The sequence below is a fragment of the Chaetodon auriga genome, chromosome 3 (assembly GCF_051107435.1).
Source record: "Chaetodon auriga isolate fChaAug3 chromosome 3, fChaAug3.hap1, whole genome shotgun sequence".
In the NCBI taxonomy this organism is placed as follows: Eukaryota; Metazoa; Chordata; class Actinopteri; order Chaetodontiformes; family Chaetodontidae; genus Chaetodon; species Chaetodon auriga.
Genome location: NC_135076.1, coordinates 13,960,292 through 13,979,474, shown reverse-complemented (window position 1 = coordinate 13,979,474; position 19,183 = coordinate 13,960,292). Strand labels below are relative to the sequence as shown.

General features: G+C 43.3%; 1 protein-coding gene across 1 annotated transcript in view; it reads right to left on the bottom strand.

Moving 5' to 3' along the window:
• The window catches only part of kdm4b (lysine (K)-specific demethylase 4B), a 44,571-nt gene that overhangs the window by 20,312 nt on the left and 5,076 nt on the right, over positions 1 to 19,183 (bottom strand). Inside the window, exons 2-8 of the mRNA XM_076725255.1 lie at positions 18,334 to 18,774; positions 17,914 to 18,089; positions 17,228 to 17,342; positions 16,637 to 16,830; positions 8,973 to 9,022; positions 4,678 to 4,781; positions 2,734 to 2,871 (exon numbers count right to left, since the gene is read on the bottom strand). Coding sequence (XP_076581370.1) covers positions 2,734 to 2,871; positions 4,678 to 4,781; positions 8,973 to 9,022; positions 16,637 to 16,830; positions 17,228 to 17,342; positions 17,914 to 18,089; positions 18,334 to 18,747 — 1,191 coding nt within the window. The 5' untranslated portion in view covers positions 18,748 to 18,774. The remainder of the gene's footprint in view (positions 1 to 2,733; positions 2,872 to 4,677; positions 4,782 to 8,972; positions 9,023 to 16,636; positions 16,831 to 17,227; positions 17,343 to 17,913; positions 18,090 to 18,333; positions 18,775 to 19,183) is intronic.

The following is a 19,183-nucleotide window of genomic DNA, read 5'->3' as shown; positions in this document are numbered from 1 at the left end:
TTGTAAACTCACCGAAAGAACTCTGGGAATTATTTTCCGTTACTAGATTTGTGTGTCGAATAATGCTGTTTTTGTGAGTGTGGACACAACTTGGCTTGGGCTCTCCAAGAACAATCATACTCTTTTATCTGTTTAATAATGCAGTGCACCTACCACACGACTAAAAGAATGCATTTTGTATATTGGTTATCGTGGACACAGGTCGCATATAAACAAAGTCTAAAAAAATTCAGTATGTCCAATCACAGCATGCCTGGGCCCACCAAGACAAGATGCAAACAAACATCAGAAACACAGAGTGAGTCCTCTCCGATTCACTCTCAAGATGAAAAAGTGATGTGATTAAGTCTGGGAACTGGGAGGATGATTTCTGCTCGGCTCCCAGACGGAGAAATCACCGTGGAGGCCTGCGGGAACAGCGGCGAAGTGTGACTGAGCACCTAACGAATGGAGAGAGGCTTTCATTGAGAATACTACAGACCCAGAACACAGAAACTGTTAATATTCAGCAGCATAATGGTGCTGCAGACAGAAAAATATTCAGGAATAGTCTGCAAGATCCTTTTTGCTAGCCTCAGTGCTGCGGCAGGCTCATTGCTGAGCCGATTTCAACCAAATTTGCAAAAAAATTGCATGTACAGTACGTAACCATTAGTGTAATGGCACTTGTTAAATCGGTGAACAGACTTTTTTTCTAAGCACTAGATGTCCCTGGCGTCTATTGGGAAGGTGATGTTATGTGGACAGATGCTGTAATGATATGTTTTTTTTAAGATGACCCCTACAATTATCAATTAGAATCAACAGCCATGCCTGAAGTAATGTGAGTGAGATGTTGAGCCCCTGGATTACAAAAAAGAAAGCTGAGGCACCTAATGCATAGTCAGAAAAGTTGAGGTGAAGGTTAATTAATACTGCAATGTCTGAAATAATAGAAGTCGAATTACATGCACACACAGCACGGAAGGAGTGCTGACAGTAGGCCTGCTTCGACTGCAGGTGTGTGTTCAGACAGATGGGTCAGCAGTTGGGAAGCTTGTATTTAAGAAGACTGAGACATGAAGCACGCCCAAGTTCACTCTTTTCTCCTCTCTGTCGTGTGCTGGCAGCCCCCAAACAGTGACAAATTCAATCCCGAGCCCCATCGTTCACTGTCCTGTTTGGGGCTGACAGAATAAAGCTCGGCAGGGGGAGGGCGGGAGAGGAGGTGGGACACAGCCAAACGAGTTAACAGACGACTGCTTGAGCCAAAGGAAAGAAAGATGGGGGGACTTAAGTTAAAGACCACGAGAGAATGAGAGACTTCATTGCTACCAAGCATGAGGCTGGTGTAGGCCAGTTTCACAAAACTATAACTGTTTACAAATAAGAAATGATTCAAATAAAACAGAAATGGAGTGGATATAAACTCACGGCCCAATTTCTCACTGAAAATGCAGCTCAATACTTTTAAGACTATACTTAAAGCCAAACTATGACACCATGCAACCATTAAAAGTTCATGCTGACTTGAAAATGCCAAAACATGGAAAAACTCCTTTCAGTTACAGTAAAATATCTATTTAAGGGGCTCGACTGGCAGAAATTGAATATAATATTCACAAGTATGTTTTCATATGTGTGTAATCACTCGAAAATACAAATAGTTGTGTTTTTGTCACCATTTCCAGTGAAGGAGTGTTGAGCCTGAATGGCTTCTGGGTTTTGCTCGAGGACATACAGTACGACTGCTGTTGGGACGCATTTAAGCAGGCCTGGTTTAAGCGTCAGTCACTCCGTAACCAGCATGCAACCACACACTGTGGCAAAAAGGGGAAATATCTGTGTGAAAGACAAAGGAGGGGGAAAGAGATGGACTGGCGGAGAGAGGCCGTCTCATCAGCCGAGCCGTTCTCTTTCACATTCCTCTGACTGAGTGCGGCGCTGTGCTGTCGGTTTGTAGGCTCGGATTAGCAGCGCAGAGTGGACCACTCTTCTTTATCAGACTGAGACAAGTGCAGTGGAGACGCTCCCTTGAGCACTGGGCTGGTTGGAGGGAAGGCTGCTGGAGCCCAGACTGCTGGTTCCTAAATTACAAGCAGCCACACGGGTAAAGGAGGAAGACCGAAAATGAGAGCGAGGAAGACGGGAGGGAGATGTACTTCTGCAAACTGGCACCTCATAAATCTGACATGCAGCCAAGTAGAAAAGACACGCGCACACACATGTACATGTGAAGACTGCACGCAAGGGAAGAGAGAGGGAACTGAAGAGGAAAATGAAGTGGAATGTATAGAAAAGAGACGAGGGGGGAGGTTCTTCCAGAGGACATTGTAGTTGGGCTCCCGTCCACAACCAACCCATGCCCCGTCAATTTCATGCTCAGCAGCCCACAGGCAAAGCCGCAGTGTGCGTCAACGGAAGGATGCGAGCGTGCAGTTAGTGTCGGTAACAGATGGTGTGCAGCAGAGAACCAGACGCTGCTTTTATATTTCAGTGTGATCTATTACTTCATACCTTCAGAGAACCAAACAGCCAGAGCAGGAAGGGTATGAAGTTGCTGCTGAATCACACATCGGATCAATCGTCTTCGTGGAGTGTTAGATGTGTGTCTCGTACCATATGTAAGATATGCTTTCTTTCACCTCACAATTTCATACCTCGGTTCTAACAGATTCACGCCACCGATGCCAAAAGATTCCATCTTTATCTCATTGCTGCAGGACTGAATATTGTAAGACAGTCTCATCTTACCTGGGTAGCCATCTTGCCATAGTCCACCCAGCGCAGGGTGGCAAAGTTTGTGGACTCTGCGCAGTTGAAGCCGTGGTTGAAGCCAGCATGGTAGCCATAAGGAAAAGTGATCATAAACTCCCCTTCATTCTGAGTTATCTGTTCACAGAGAGCAAAAAACACAAATTGACAAATTTAGTCATGCAACATGTGACGAATGTTAGCTTTTTAATTCAGCTTTAGCTTTTGTATTCTGTGGACGTGATTCCAACTGAATCTCCATTAAATTCAGCTTAAGAAGCAGAAAAAAGCCGACTATGCATCTCATAAACTAGCTGGTTAAATAGAAATGAATTACTGCAATGCTGTGTGTGTGTGTGCTCCCCTTTGCCTTTGTCTTATTCAGGATGCATTGCTCGCAATCGTTTTTTATCATATTACAACACGCAGCTGTTACTCACAATTTTCTGACTCTTAAAATATCACTTGATCTTAATTCGAAATATATATTGCCATTATCACTCATGAGTCTCACATCCATAACGCTTGCCATTGAGGGTTTAAGAGTTCAACTCCTCAGCAACAACTTTTCTCTAAACTTTTGAGACTTGCGAGCAAAATTAATTCAGCCTAACACGACTGCTGCTGCAAGCGCTGAGCGTCTCCCCATGAGCTCAGTGTTATTCTGAGATTGTTTAAAAATGTGAGGACAAGTTAAGCGCATTCTTTTTTAATGCGTTGCCCCCAAAACTTAAGCCCTATATGTCTGGCAGTGGATCTCGACGTCTTTGAGAAGCCTGGATCCAGGCAATCAAGAGACACATCAAGCCAGACAAGGTGACAGGCATGAGGGGAGAAACAGGGGTAGAGGGCTGAGAGAAGGAGATAAACTTCCTCAACTAAAGGCAGTGGTTCAGATATCAAACATCCCTTTTTTTTTTGCTCTTGCAAGAACGCAAGAAGACGGTTTTATTTTTACACATGAATCGAGAGAGGTACTGTAGGTGTGTAACAAGTAACATGTTCGCTCGCTGTGATAATGACATCCTGAGGGGGGGAATGAAGAGAGCATGTCTGCTCTGTGCTAGTTTTTTTCTTTTTTCCTTCAATCTTCCATTAATCTTCGCACGGTGAGGATTTAGATTACCTACTGAATAGAACAAAAAGCCAATTAATTTCCTATGACAGACACGAGAAGATCATTACTCTCAGTGTATCATTACCACAGCTTGTAGCAGTTGGGATGTTCGCATCAAAGCTGAGTCACTGACCTCCCTTGCGTTGTCATTCGTCATTCAAAATAAGCCCACATCTTCTGCCGTTTGCACAAGACCCACAAATGTCAGAAGAGACCTGGCAGTAAGTACTGGAATACAAAACCTGCATTCCTCTTTCAAACATGATACACTTTAAGCTCTTCTATTAGTCTAATATCAGTGTGTTTGCCATGGCGCCTGAGGATGCATGTGTAGACCTTATTGTGGAGGTATACATGCATGGGCTCATGTTAGAGACTATTAGAATCACCTGGGGTGCACTAATCTGTCATATGTAATAAAATCATCCTGTGGCCTGTGAACTTTGAATGATTTTCTACAGAAAACTAATGTCATTCAAGCACTTTCAAGGTGCCTAAACCCAATATCTCCTGACTCTCTGAGCCTTTACCATCGCCACTAAATTGTTAGAATAAATTCTTTTGTGAAAAAATAAAGATTCTGAACTTCTTTATATCCACAGCAATCAATGTCTATTGTCACATTATTCCTTTTACCAGCTGTTCATATGAACTTTGATTGTATATTTTGATCATGATTACTTAATGATTGCTAATTTAGACAAACAAATTATGACAACTGGATCTTCAAACCTTGAAAACAGTTCAAATGAAGCATTTTCCAAATTTTAAGACTTTGTATGAACCCCGTGTCATGGAGACCCATAAAATGTCCAGTTCCCACTCACCCTGTCGAAGGGAATGCCGTATTTCTTCAGGATGGATGGAGATATCAGCGTCATCTTGTGGCGAAGAAAGGCATCACAGCCTTGGGAGCTGCCAGGGAAGAAGCCTGGAGGAGGGGGTGCAGCAAACGCGGGATATTCAAGTTATTTCACCGACGGTCCAGAGAAAGTCACATTGTGTGATAGAAATAATGAGAAATACGAACACTGAGGCTTTACGACAACACGCAGCATGCAGCCATATGTGCAGTACACCTGTCCTGAACAAAGGCTTTCCATCATACTGTGCTGTACATGAGGTTGTTTTCATATATGTGTTGGAATATTTCTAAATGTATTTTGATCTGTAATGGTTCTGTAAGAAAACCGTTTAATGATGGGATGCTGCTTTGTGAGAGATTTTTTTTTTTTTTTTTTAAGTTTTGGAGGAGGGATTAGTTGGCAGGTGAGTATTTAAAGAATGCCAGATAAGCACTGCTAATTATACTGATTTCTCCTGCAGAGCTGTAGCTGTGTCTACGATATTATTGTTAATCCCACAACCTCGAAAAGGAAATCCGGTTTCCCACTGACATTGGTGTGAATTAATTTACTGCCTAAAGTGTGGAATAATCACATTACCGCGGTGCATGTAAATGCATTGTTTGTGTGCCTCCAGGTGGCATTTCAGGGGTATGTGGTGAATTGTATTACTGTATGTCACAAAGAAAGCCTACAGCACAAAACTGGGGGTGGGTGCTGTCTCTGACAAAAATCTTTATCCCATTCAGCACGACCAAAGAGAAAACCATTAAACATTAACATAAACATTGCTCTGTTCATTTTAAGGAAAAGCAGCACAAACAAGATGGAAGACAGGCGACCAACTGTCTTAACCATCACCATCAAACCCCGTCATGATACTATCACCTGTTACCAATCAACCTGTTTACCTGTGGAATGTTCCAAACAGGTGTTTCTGGAGCATTCCACAACTTTCCCAGTCCTGAGCTGCTCCTGTCCCAACGTGTTTGGACATCAAAATTGATTAAATATATTGTCTTTGTACTGTTTTCAGTTGAGCAAATGAGCCCATTCTGTTTGAATTGTGGTTAATACAGCGTCCGATCTGTTTTGGGATTGAAATTACACAACAAAAATGCAGGCACAGGCACACTTGCATAAGCTGCTGAAACTTAGCACCGTTACCTTTTGTGTTGCAAAATAACTGCCCCGCTTTCTTAAAAACACACACTGCTGTGAGACCATAATATAGCCCTCTGACATTTTGGGTTTTCAAAGGCCCAACTCTCCCTCTAAAACAAAGGCTCGCTTTTGCTCTTGAAGACAGGGAGACTCAGACAGCATAATCAAAAGCAAGAATTTCTCCTCCATCACTCACTCTCTGACTCTTTACTGTCTGTACCCACCAGTGCCTCAAAGGGGGGTCCGTCCAAGCCTCCACCCAGTTAAACTTTAATGTGACTGACAGTATAATCGGCACCCATTTCATCCTTCATTTTCACTGCATTGTTTCAGCCTCTGTTCCACCCTACAAAGCAAGAGAGGGGAGAGGGGGCCTCTATTCTCTCATCGCCTGCCTGCTTGTTGGAGCTGATAAAGGTGAATAATGTGCCGTCAGAGCCCGGGTATTAATCCCCATTAAAATGCAGCTGGCTCTCTGAGCTCTCCGCGGGGTAATATTAACTTAAAGGCTTCATTCTGTCCTTTTGAGTTTGAAAATTAAGTTCCTGCCTCCAACCCTGCACCCTCTTCTCCCAGTCCCCCCCCCACCCAATGGGGGTGTCTGAAGCCATGACTAAAATAATGCAGAGATGAGGAGCGATAAGAACAACGGCTGTCGCTCTGTCAAATGTTTGGAGAGGAGTGTTCACGTAACAAGACCGTTGTCCCGGCCCCATTAGGCATTCCTATTGCGCTCATAACTGTCTTTTTAGGACCTCGTAAACAGTTGGCTACCTGTGCTGACGACGGCTTTGATAGGTCAGCGGATGCCTGTTAAATAACGTTGGCATTGCTTTCCTCCCACTGCCAGCTGCTTAAATAGGAGGAGAGAGGGAGGCTGCAATCTGACTGTGAATAAAAGCCCAATGCCAACAGTGATAGTGATAGAGAGTGATAAAAAAAAAAATGTCTACAGTGTGTATTTTAAAATCCAGTTCTGAATTCACTATCAAATCAGAACCCTTTTGAGTCCTTTATCAAGTCAATCTCCTTGAAAATCATACATACAATAGAAAACATGATATAAATGAAATAAAACTTACATTTGTATTTCAGCCACAGAGGAAATGTTAGCTTCACTGACTCAAACCAGTTGTTATGATTATTGGAGGTCTGTTCGGTTGATAAGTTTAAAACAATAATATTAAAAATACTTGAACCAGTCAACGAGGATTCTTCATCAGCAAAGACCTTTCTGCATTCTGTGACTTAGGTGGCCAATAAAATAGGCTAGAAATAATAACACTAAATGTGACTGCATCCCATTTAGATGGACCAGTACGTCCACGTAAACAACACTGAAACAGCTAAACAGAGCGCAGCCATTATTAATGCCTGTTGTGGATGTGATCTCCTTTATCCAAATCAGTGGTTCTTTTTAAGGCGTGAACTGATTTTTGGAGGTCTTTCACCAAGTACTTAACTTACATGTGAGTGGGAATCAGCACTGATTGGAGGGCTGCAGTGAAAGGAAATGAGGATCTCTCACTGTTGATGATCAGAATTGAGCGTAACAGGTGTGACTAACAACATGAATAGCGGCTGCATGCGATTCAGGTGGACCAGTTCCAGTAAGCCTGCCGTGACCTCCTGGAAAATATACCTGAAGTGGAGCCATTGTTACGCCTGTGATTTCCATTCATATAATTCGAGCCATACACTTAGACGATTGTGATGTAATTCCATGTGCATACAGGTAGATATCTGACCTCCCTAACAGCCTGTTTTAACATCAATTACACTGTGAATTGTGTGTTTAATATCACCTGGAGGGTGCTGGGGCTTTTTTGTTTTGCTTTTATAAGAGATTGCTTGTCTGTCGCATATTGTGCGTTACATATTCGAGCCACTCTGGATCAAAAGAATGATAGTAAGTGCTTATCGATTTGTTCTCAGCTCTTCACAACAACAAGGACAGACGGCGTGTCTACATAATGTAGTATGGGATTGGGCATCTGTCCATCATCATCCCCACATCGTATACCTCACTCTGAGCAACATGCAATGCACAAGTTAATCCTCATTGATCAAAAGAGTGGATCAGAGGAGGAGGAGGAGGAGGAGAACATGAGTGGTGGAAATACGCAGGAGAGATGCAAGGAGATGTCTTGTATCAGAGGTCAGATGGTTGAAGAAACACTAAGGGCAGAGTGGTTAAAGACTATTCACTTCAGGCCTTATTTATCTGAGTCCCACAAGATTTGCAGAACTTCAGACAAAACCCTTGTGTCAGAACCAACTCTCGTTATAATATTCAGCAAAGCGTGTAATGTTGAAAGAAATCAGAGAAGCAGTCTGACGCTCATTTAAAAGTGCTTCTAATGGAATTGATTTCAAATCTGCAATGCTCTTGGGATGTGACACACAAGAACGCAACGCAGCAAACAGCACCAGCCGACGCTTGCACAGTGAGCATCAACGCGCAGTCCGGACTCATTTGACTTCACTGTTGGGCTTTGAAAGTTTCCTCCAACTCATTCTGCAGAATGCACAGTTGATGCTGCTGGCATCAGTTCAACCAGCCTCTCCTGATCTTTTTGGTACAACTGGCTGCACACACTAAGTGCTTCAAGCTGCTTCTGCTTCTCAAGCTCCATTTAAGCACAGCCAGGTGACAAAGAAATCTATGTTGTTGTATGTGGTGAGAAAGTGGGATATCAAAGTTTCTCACCCACTGAGTACTTGCAAAGGAATTTTCAATGTGTGGCCCACAGCGCATGACACACTGTTCGTTGTGAGGACCACTGTGTTTTCCAGACGAGGAACTGCAGAAAGGTTGTTTATTGTGAATGGCAAAGGGCTCCTAACACTGTTATACATGCTGTGCTCAAGAGGAATGAGGCATGGTGCACAAAGATGTGCTACTTTATTTTCTATTCTCCTGTGAAAGGGGGAACACGACAGTGTGCTTTGAATGTGTGCTAAGTGTGTAGCATGTGTATGAGTTCATGGGGTGTGTTGAACAGTGTGAAACGCTTTCTTCTTCGCTTACTGTGACAGCCAAAACACAGTGTGGAAGGGTGACATGGGAAAAAACCAATGGATTCTAATTGAAAGCATTATCAGGGCCTCACCTTGTGCCAGCCTCTCCAGCCTCTTGCCGTGCTCTGGTGGGATGGCGTACCTGCAGACAGAAGGGAAACAAGGTGATCAAATTAGTGAAGGATTGTCCTGTTATAAGAAATGTTGTCTTATTACCGGGACGCAATTATGACATCTGTAGCGCCATCGGAAAGTTCCAATAAGGAAAGTGTAGGACTGTCAGATCGCCACTGCGCTGCCTTCTTGGCATTCAAGATATCACCAAAACACTTCTCATTTTGCAACCTCTAATGACAATGAATGAAGCAGAAGCCACATTAAACAACTTAAGAGTCTTCCATTAAAGGTCTGTTCAAACGTAAAGCAAATTTTAGAAGCTGCATCACAGGATGTAAACTCAGCTGACACATTAGTATCAATCACTAATTCTGCCCTACATAACGGCGCTGTGTACTTGAAAAAGTTCTAATTTGAAGGGGAGAAGAAGGGGAAAAGGGAGGGTGATGGGAAAGATTAAATGACCGGTGAAGGGCGGGACAAGGAGAAACGACTGTTTTGGGAGTGCTGGGTTTTTTCACTGCCCTCAGCACTCACTGTTTTAAGAAATGAAATTACCCATGACGTACTCCTCAGCACCTTCTCTATTACACATGCACTCATCATGCAGGCCAATCACTACTCTTATCAATGTTTGGTGGCCGGTGTATCTGTGAAAATTAGCAGTTAAGTGTTTTATCTTATTTTACTGTTTTTCCTGCCTTGATATCTCTGCTTCTCTTTTATTACTCTGCAAATAAAGCGGCTCTAAAGCGCTGGTTCAGTCATCACAGGCAGAGCAAGGGACTAACCTAACTGAGCAAAAAGTCAATATAATGAAGCAGGCACTGTAAAGCATGTAGCATTACAACAAATGTCAGATGCTACATTTAGAAAGCGAGTTTATTTGTAAAACAGAGTGGGAGGGAGCTGGCAAAGCTCAAATATCACTCGTTCATTTGTGAACTTATCACAATGCTCTTTATTACTGCAATTATTTCCACTACGTTGCCTAACCCACCAGAGACATCGGGCAATGAACTGTAGGTGGAAAAAACAGCCGACATGTCGCCATCCTTCCTCGAGCCTCAACAACCGCAAGTATGTTTGAAACAAAGGGGAAAAGAGAGGTGAAAATGAAGAATGAAAGAGCAAAGGTGTAGAGATGGTGAGAAGCAACAGCACTTAAGGGGAGGCAGAAAAGGAATGAGAGAGAGCATAAGACAGAGAGGGAGGGAGAGACAGCAATAACAAACGCAAAGGAAGTAGAAGACAAAGTCAATTGCAGTCAGACATGCAAAGACATGGTGCCACACTGCCACCTGTGGACCAAAGCTCAGAGCTTCAGAGAGGTGCAGCCTCTTCTCCTGTTCAACAGTCCAGCCTGGATCCACACATCAGAGGCTCGTGACCAGAGCGGCTCATGCCATCTGGGAGTAAGCAAGCGACATTCGACAAGGAAGAAACGTATTGAAATTCAGGTTGTAACTAGCCTGTTTTAGTGCGCACATATGCAGTTAACTACCCTCTGCATCGCTGTCCTGGTAAAACTCAGAGAATCTTTCTGCTGTCACGTTACCGAAGAAATTGTCACAAAGCAATTTTGTGTCATATGCTGTGTGTTGTCAGCACCTGTGTGCATTAGTAGCACATGTCACGTTTATAGCCATGTGGCTCAAAACACATTTTACAACTTGACTAGATTAAACTCCCACCGCACTGATCATTATGATGTCAGACTGGATGTAACGCTGGGGCTCAAACATACCAGGAGGATAAAACGAGGTGGAGGTAAAGTAATGTGTGTTATAGTGCTTTTGCTTAGCTACTCTAGACAAGTCTGTGATACACCGTTTTGAAGATGAAATTAATATTGATCTTCTCATAAAACACTTGGTCAAACAGTAAATAAGGAATACATCAGAGTATTCCTTTAAAAGGTGTCTTTATCCTCGGGAAGCATCCCATTGCAGCGGTCTCTGTGTAAATGTGCACACATCAGAGCAGCTCACACCGGAGAACATCCCTCAGATGATCCCTTCCATCCCAGCATCAAACTCAACAAATCAGCCGATCAGCGCATCTCCTCCTGCTCCCTCCTTCGCAAGGCCACAGTTGCCATGGCACCAACACGTCTGTCACTCCAGCAGCAGAGAGACTTGCACAAATAAAACAACACACAGCAAATGAAGGCTTGAACTTTTCCACCTAGTATAATTTACCTATGGCCAGACAGGGCTGCTGGCAGGTAGAACTAAGCTGTCAGAACAGAATGAGAAGTGACACATGTGTGCATGTGTGTGCGTGTTTTCCACCTCTACAGACACGTTACATGTGCATTCTTGTAATTTGCTGATTTGTAGTTTATGGCCACATGAATGAAGATTAGAGACATTAGTTATTGCTGCACAAAACTGAAAGTTTCTTTTGTTTAACATGTGAGTTGTGAGGAAAACTACATGCAATTCCAGTTCCCACTCACAACTGTCTTTACTCATACCTCAAGTGCTGATTGCACGTCTGCCAGAACACACACGTAAGGTGCTTTGTTTTATGATTGGCAGGTCAGCCAGAACAATGTGATCCTCTGCTGTAGGAGAAGCTCGGAAATGAAAACAAAGCAAAAAAAAAAAAAAAAAAAAGTCTACATTTAGTCTAGTTTTATTCAATAAAAATGTGACCAAATAATACCAGTATTATAATGCATTTGCACAGAACAAAGAAACTAACTAGGGACAAGAAAATCTCCTGTTCAATTTAGGACAGGTCATACGATATTCAGGGCAGTCACTCCCACTCAAACCAGATAAACTGCTTATATTTCCTGCTTTTGCTTTGTTAAGTGTTCAGAAACAGCTACTACTCCACTTCACCAAAGTCACGAACAGTCATTTTACCATCATAAAACACACTCAAACTCGACCAAACGAAACTCCCCAAAACCTTCTTGGTGGGGGGAAGAGCCGGAGTATTTCACATCGAACCTGAATGTCTGGATTTTTTTACAATGTCCATTTATGTATATGTTTGAATTTAGAATATTTGCTGACAGCCCTTTGCTACACACAGCTTCACAGCTCATCTCTCCACGCTGTAGTTTATTTCTATTTTTCCATCACTCAGCACTACATCACACATTTCATTGTTGTAACTGCTTGTAAAGTTTATCCAATTACGTCCAGAATCATTTTGGCCTGCGTCCGTTGATAACGACGTTTGGAAATGGAAAATGAACTGAGAGGCTCCACACTTTGTAAATTGCCCTGATGATGCCAGGTGAGTTAGACACTGTCGCTTCCAGATATCTAAGACTCCAAATCACAACTGGGAGACCCACGGTAACGTCTGTCTGCCTGTAACAACAGTCTGAACATTAACGTTAACATCCAACATCCAAACTGCAGTTTCAACCCAACTAATGCTTCATGCAGATCTCCAGCTCTCGACTTCTCTCCCCTGGGATTAAAAAAAAAAAATTGTCAAATGAGAAAGGTTCAAAACCTTTAGACTACAGAGGAGCTTGAGGACTGATGGATTCATAATAAACTCCTCCCTTCCCGGGAAGTTGCAGCCAGGATGCACTTCAACATATCCCTTTCAGTTCTCTTTCGTCATTCTTTCCTCCCCCCACATGCTCAAAGGCTGATCTTTCATCTGACAGCAGATCCACTGCTGTGTGTTGGGGTAGAGGGGTTATTGAGAGGGTTTTGGCAATGAAAATGAAGAGAAAAGGAATGACGGAGGGATGAAGGCAGGGAGAAAGTGACAGTGAAGTGTTTTACAGATCCGCTATTGTGTGTGTATGTGTGTGTAGCAGGAGCAGTCGTTATGGTGGGGTCTGACTTTGATGGGAGCGGAGTTGCAGGGGGAATGGACTTAATTTCACAAACGGCTGCACCATGAAAGCAGGGAGGGAGGAGAGAGAGAGAGAGAGTGTATGCGTGCGTGCGTGTGTGTTTTAAGGGGGCATGCTCTGTTTAACTGCCTGTAATTACCACACACAAGTGTAAAAGTGAAAATGATTCAATTTCAGAAAAATGAAGGAGGGAAGGCTTGGTGAGCACCAAGAGAGGGTGACAGAGAGAGGACAAAACCAAGAGAATTAAAAGGAGGAGAGGAAAAGAGAAGAAGAGGAAAAGGCACATTTAAAAAAAAAAAAAAAGAAAAGAAATGAATGGTGTGCATCAATCCAAGGGTGAATTAGACTTAACAAATGATTGGGAGGATGGGTATGGGCAAAGTAAGTGGAAGTACAAAGAGGACGAGAGCAAGCTCAGAAGCAAGCAAGTTAATATGCATTAATGTCTCGGCAAAGAGCAGACTCAGCATGGGCAGATATCAGCTTTAAAAAGACAGACAGTGTGACAGATACATGAAGAAATAATCTGTCCAATTAATCACAGAAAGAAACTAAGATGCACTTTTCTTTGTAAATATACACTTTACTTACTGTATACTATGACAGGCATGTTTGAAAAGCTTGATTTGTATTGAGATTCTTCCAAAAACAATGATCTGTGTATCTTACAGGAAACACACACTGGTGGCCTATACCGCACCAGCTGTTTTCTGTGTAAGACAGCTCACTGACGGCGTCTTTTAATGCAGGTTGATGCTCCACAAGACCCTACAGTCATATCTCCCAGTGCCACAACACACACAAACTTTAAAGCAATGCAACATCGTTATCACATTCGCTGCACTTCTTACATTTACTCTATACGACTGCTTCTGCTGTCCTCTAGTTCTTAGACAGTTCTTCTCTAAGTCACTGATTGAATCACTGCTACGACCATGTGTTGTGTTGTGTCAATGAGCAACACAGTAACACCCTGCCTACCTGCTACTTGCCAATGTAACACTGCATCAGTTCAACATTTTCCCAGATTGGGGGTTCGGTGCTGACTGTGGCCATCCAGGCTAAAGAAGAATACATGTGTAAACCTGTACTGTGCTCCATTAGCATGGTGTCACCGCTAGGCTCAGCACTTTGAACGCCACACTGAAGATATCTTTATGTGCACACGCACGCAAGAACACACAAATACACGGTGACAGCAGGTTGTGATGATACCTTTGTGCTCTCAGCGAGAACTGTGAAAAAGAGCCAGATAGGTGATTTTAATGAGATCACATCACAGACTGAGGGAACACATGTGCACGCACGCATTCACGCACGAACACACACACATAGCACACCACTCCTGACAAGAGGGGGGAAAGGTAGACGGGAAGCATGCTGTGACAAAAAGAAAACACAGGTGAGAGAGCAAACTCACACGCACACACGCTCGCACGCACGCACGCACACACGCACAGGTAACACTGTACTTCTGAACTGGGGCTGGGTTGGCTCTGCTCACCACCTGTGGTTTCATGGAAGGAAACCCTGTAGGTAAAGCAGGTGACAGAGAGCACATACAAACAACAGAAAATCACAAGACTGAAAAAGCTTTACGACATGCTCGGAGAAAAACACCACACAGAGCTTGCCTCAGCTAGTTTTGCCATTTATCAAGCAGACGACTCTTCAGCTCGACTAGCTTGTTTGTTAGCAATAGCCTGTGTGACACTTCAGTGCCCCTTGCACTGTAGGTTACTTCAGTGGGTCAAATATGTAGACAGGAAGCGCATTTAGACAAGAAGTGTGTATCGATGACCAATGACAGTCGCTGCCTCCTTCTTCTTCTGTTTTTGGCAGTTGGCATCCATAAGTGTTGCATTACTGCCATCTGCTGGGTTGTAACTGCTTCACAGTGCAAACTATTTACACTGGCCACCCAAAGTGATCCTATTCACAACACTGTCCATTCTAAAACCAAGACCCAACTCAGTTGCAGCCTGGTACACAAAGACAGACAAAGACTTTCTAATTTCTATCGCGTAACCTCACCTGCATACAGGTTATGTGCACCTCTGTCAAAGCAGCACAGAAAAACAGAGATTCCCAATAAATGTATACATATTTAAAGCTTGCTGCTCCTGAAAAAACGCGCATAAAGAGAATCTGAGAACTGTGAATGATGTAGTTGGCATAGAGTTGTGATGTCTACTACCTAACAGAAACTTTCCACTCTGGTCTGTCATGAGCATGTTGGACTGATTCACTGAGTTAAATGGGTTGAGGGCCCCTGGTGTACAATACAGAGCCAATGAAAAAGCAGGAAAAGTGACAGAGGAAGAACGTGCGCCACTGGGACTGGAGATTCAAGTGAAAGATCCCGTCCTGACGACCACGCTCTGTTGATCGTTCAGCTTGTGTGTGTGTGTGTCTGTATCTTCATATCAGTCCCTCCACAGCCACGTTCCAACTAAAGTACCATTTCCAAATGATCGATTTAATACAAAACTCAGAGAGAAAACTGCTCATTTAAAAATGTGCTCAACAGTGTCATGGGGCTTCAACGATTAGCTGATTACTGTAGTTGATGAGTCGAGAAATTAAGCAGTAACTATTCTGATGATTGAGCTGTTTGAGTCATTTTCAGCAAAAAAGATCAAATTCTCTGATTCTAACTTTTCCAATGCGAACATTCGCTGGTCTCCTTCATCGTCCACCTTTGCAAACCCACCGCTGTGCAGACCACAGCTTGAACTCAGAGAAACAGGAAAAGGCTTTTTTGACAATAACCTGACATTCCATGAACCAAACAGTTAATCCATTTATCGAGGAAATAAGTCACCAATTAATCTGGAATCATAAATAATTGTTATTTGCAGCTCTAGACTGGAACAAATGTTTGCATCTACAAATAAAAAAAAATGCATGACATGAAGAAAGCTCTGGCCAATTAGACCAACCAATCATAATGAGCTGGTCTTCATTACAAATGACTCTGCCTGATTCATCATAGCTGCTCAATCTACACCACATGGCAGATTATGTTCCAATTAGGTACTGCTGGACTTTAGATACGTGTTTTGGGCTTCTTCTTTTGCAGTTTTAGCAGTGAAAGAAATGTAAAAATGTATGTTTTCATCATCTGATTTTTCAAGCTATTTTGTGAGAATTCAAAGAGGGAATCTGCAGTGCAGAGAGACCTGTCCAGAATTTAAAAGGTAAGAAGATGAAGCTGCTGGACGCAATAGTGCAAGGAGCATGAAATCACTTCCAAATTGTGCAACTAGTAGTATGGAAGAAATGCTCTGAAAATAAATAAAACACTTGGACACAAGGTCAAGTTTTTGAAGGGTCCCTTGTGCAAGACTCTATAATCAGTGATTCAATTCAAGCAGAGATCAGAAATAAACCCTGAGAAGTCAGATCACAGCACGGTCCAAGAGTGGCTTTGGATATTCTGAAACCTTCGATGGGCAATCATGCTCTGCAGCACGAAATAGCAGCAGAATTCTACTGCTGACTTCTAAAGCATTGCCTCTATCCTTTGAATATAATCAGCAGCTACAGTTTACACACAAAAAAGTAACAATCAAATTGTAAAAGAAAAAAAATGGACATCTGATTGTGAAAATTAATTTTTGATTGTGAAAAAGCAGTACTGCCAAGGCCGGTGTTCTTGCATGGGCCTGAGCTGCTGTAATGAATGAATTCCTGACAGACACACAACCAGACTTAAACCAATGCCAAGCATAAAACTACAAGTGACAGGACTGACGCTTTGCAGAAAGCCTCAAGAAAACAAAGACAACAGCGACTCACCAGGACTTGGATTGTCCAAAGTGCAGGTAGTTGATGCTGTAGAGGTCCATGTCCTCCGTGTGCCAGGCAAAGGTGGTCTTCCACATGCCAAAGTACAGGTAGGGGGTGTTCACGCCCTCGATGACAATGCCACACTCCTGCTCCACCATATCCAGCAACGTGTTGAGGTGGCCAATGTTCCACTCTTGAATGTCCTGAATGGAGAAAAGAGGCATTTTTATTATTGTAACGCATGTGGTGAATATTCTACACACTCCACTCAAAGTGGACCTCAAAGTCTATCTGTGACCACTAGATGGTGCTGTAGTCAACAGAAATGTATTGACTGTGCTCCTTATGCAGGGTATTAAAGTAACAGCATTGATTGTGTGCAAACCATTTTTGATGCTGGCAACGTTTCATAAAAACACAACTTTTAAAGTGGCGTTCCTATATTAAGAATACAATATTACAATTAACAATTATCTATAAATTCATTTATCTAAAATACAAATCCCTTCAGTGGATTAGTTAATCACAAATTGTATCTAACCCTAACCCAAACAGCAAGTCAGCCCTGAACCAATAACCACTTACAGACACAACCCTCACCTCATCATAGATGGAGCCACTGACATCGGCCCCGTAAATGGGTGACACAAATGTGAGGTTCTTCCAGTACTTCCTCTCCAGGTCATCAAAGTCTTTGTGCCGGGGTGTGCAGTACCTGCAAACGACACAGAAACAGTCATCTTGTAAGCAGTGGGCAGGGAGAAGGCCCTTTAACTAAACCACTATGTTGACAAGCATCTGACATTATGAGCACTTTCTGTTTGTATAACAAGCTACATGCTAGTGATTGAAAACTGATGAACAGGGGCCAAAGGACCCACGCAGGATAAATACATTCTAATCACAGGTGCTTTACAAATCGCTTCTTAACAGGAGAAAAAGAAACAGAATGAGGACATATATGCAACACATCAACATTACTATGATTTCTGATTATTAGTGGTGGTGCTTTGCACACTTTATGACCACTAGAGGGCAGAAGAGATACTCCAAAACAAACCGACAGCAACAAGGCTTCATACAGCTCCTACAGAAGCAACTAATGCTTAAATTTGATTGATTAAAAATTCTTACAAAGGTTGTGTCAGAGCTCATCAATCTTACAAAAGTAACATAGAAGCCTCACATCATTAGTCTCAATCCCTCCTTCACACGTGGTTGATGATATTCACAAACGTCTAACAGCAACCACGTCTATAAATGAAACCTCTGGACCAGTAACTTACTTCTTGCTGTTGGCCAGCTTGCGGTACTCGCTCACGGTCATAGACTTCTTCTGAATATTGTACTGAGTGAACAGACCCGACTGTCCAGTCACCACTTGCATGATGGGAGCTGGAATGACCATGTCCTCGATGGTGTCATAGGACCTCCGCGGCTTCCAGCCCTCCGGGGGAATCACCTGATGGAGACTTATTGTTAACACTGACATCATGTTTTACATCGACATGCAGCTAAAACTTTACACTAAACGAGAACATTATCAAGAGCCCATTCAAGTCTCATTGCTCATTATTTAGGGTTAGTACAGCTCTCTAAACTGGCAGAATATCTATCTCCACTCTGAGTGAGTATATATATGTGTATGTGTGTGTGTGTGTGTGTGTGTGTGTGTGTGTGTGTGTGTGTGTGTGTGCCATCCTCACTTTGGCCAGGCCAGCACGGTGAGCCCCTTGACTCTCCATGTAGACAATGTATTTAGCGAAGTCTTTGAACTCCTCCATGGTGGGCCGGAAGGTCATGATCTTGCAGCTGGGGTTCTTGGCGCTGACTGGCGGCACTGGTGGCAGCAGAGAGGTTGGGGGCAGTTCGGAACCTGGAACAAGGCCTGGGGCCACGTCTGGGTCTGTTGGCTGAGCCAGGGTGAGATCTGGACCAGCATTGTGTTCTGAGGTCACTGCTGTGTCGGGGGTTTCAGCTATTGCTGGCTCCTGGGTGGGAATCTGGTCTTGGGCTGCGCTGGAGCTGAGAGGAGGAGGGGAGGCTGGGGCGGTGTCAGGGGGGGAGGCTGGGGCAGGGTGAGGAGCTGGCACCGTGTCCATGGGCATGTCGGTAGCCATTGGGTCTTTAAAGGGTTGCAGGTAAACCTGGAGGGGAGAGCATGGGCAAATATTCAGTCTGTTTCAGATTCTTTCAACCTGCCGCGACCTTTCTGCAAACTGCTGCAAGCTGGACGACATGGAAGTGTTCACAGGATTAAACATCTAGAAGTTTTTAAAAGAGTGCCGAGCGATCTCTTAACCCTCCGAACCCTCAGCAGTTTCTGAGTATTTTTTGCTCCACCTCTATGGAAACAGTGCTATCATGGCTAGAAGTCAAAAACGGATTTATATACACACAGCACGTTTTTCCACGTGGCAACAAGTGTTACCAATATTGGAAAAGAGGGGGAGTTCCCCACGCTATACATACAGTTTCACTGCTTACAACTTCTACGAACAGAAGCATTCAGGGCACATGATACATGAAAATTTCATAATCCTTCAATTATTTCTA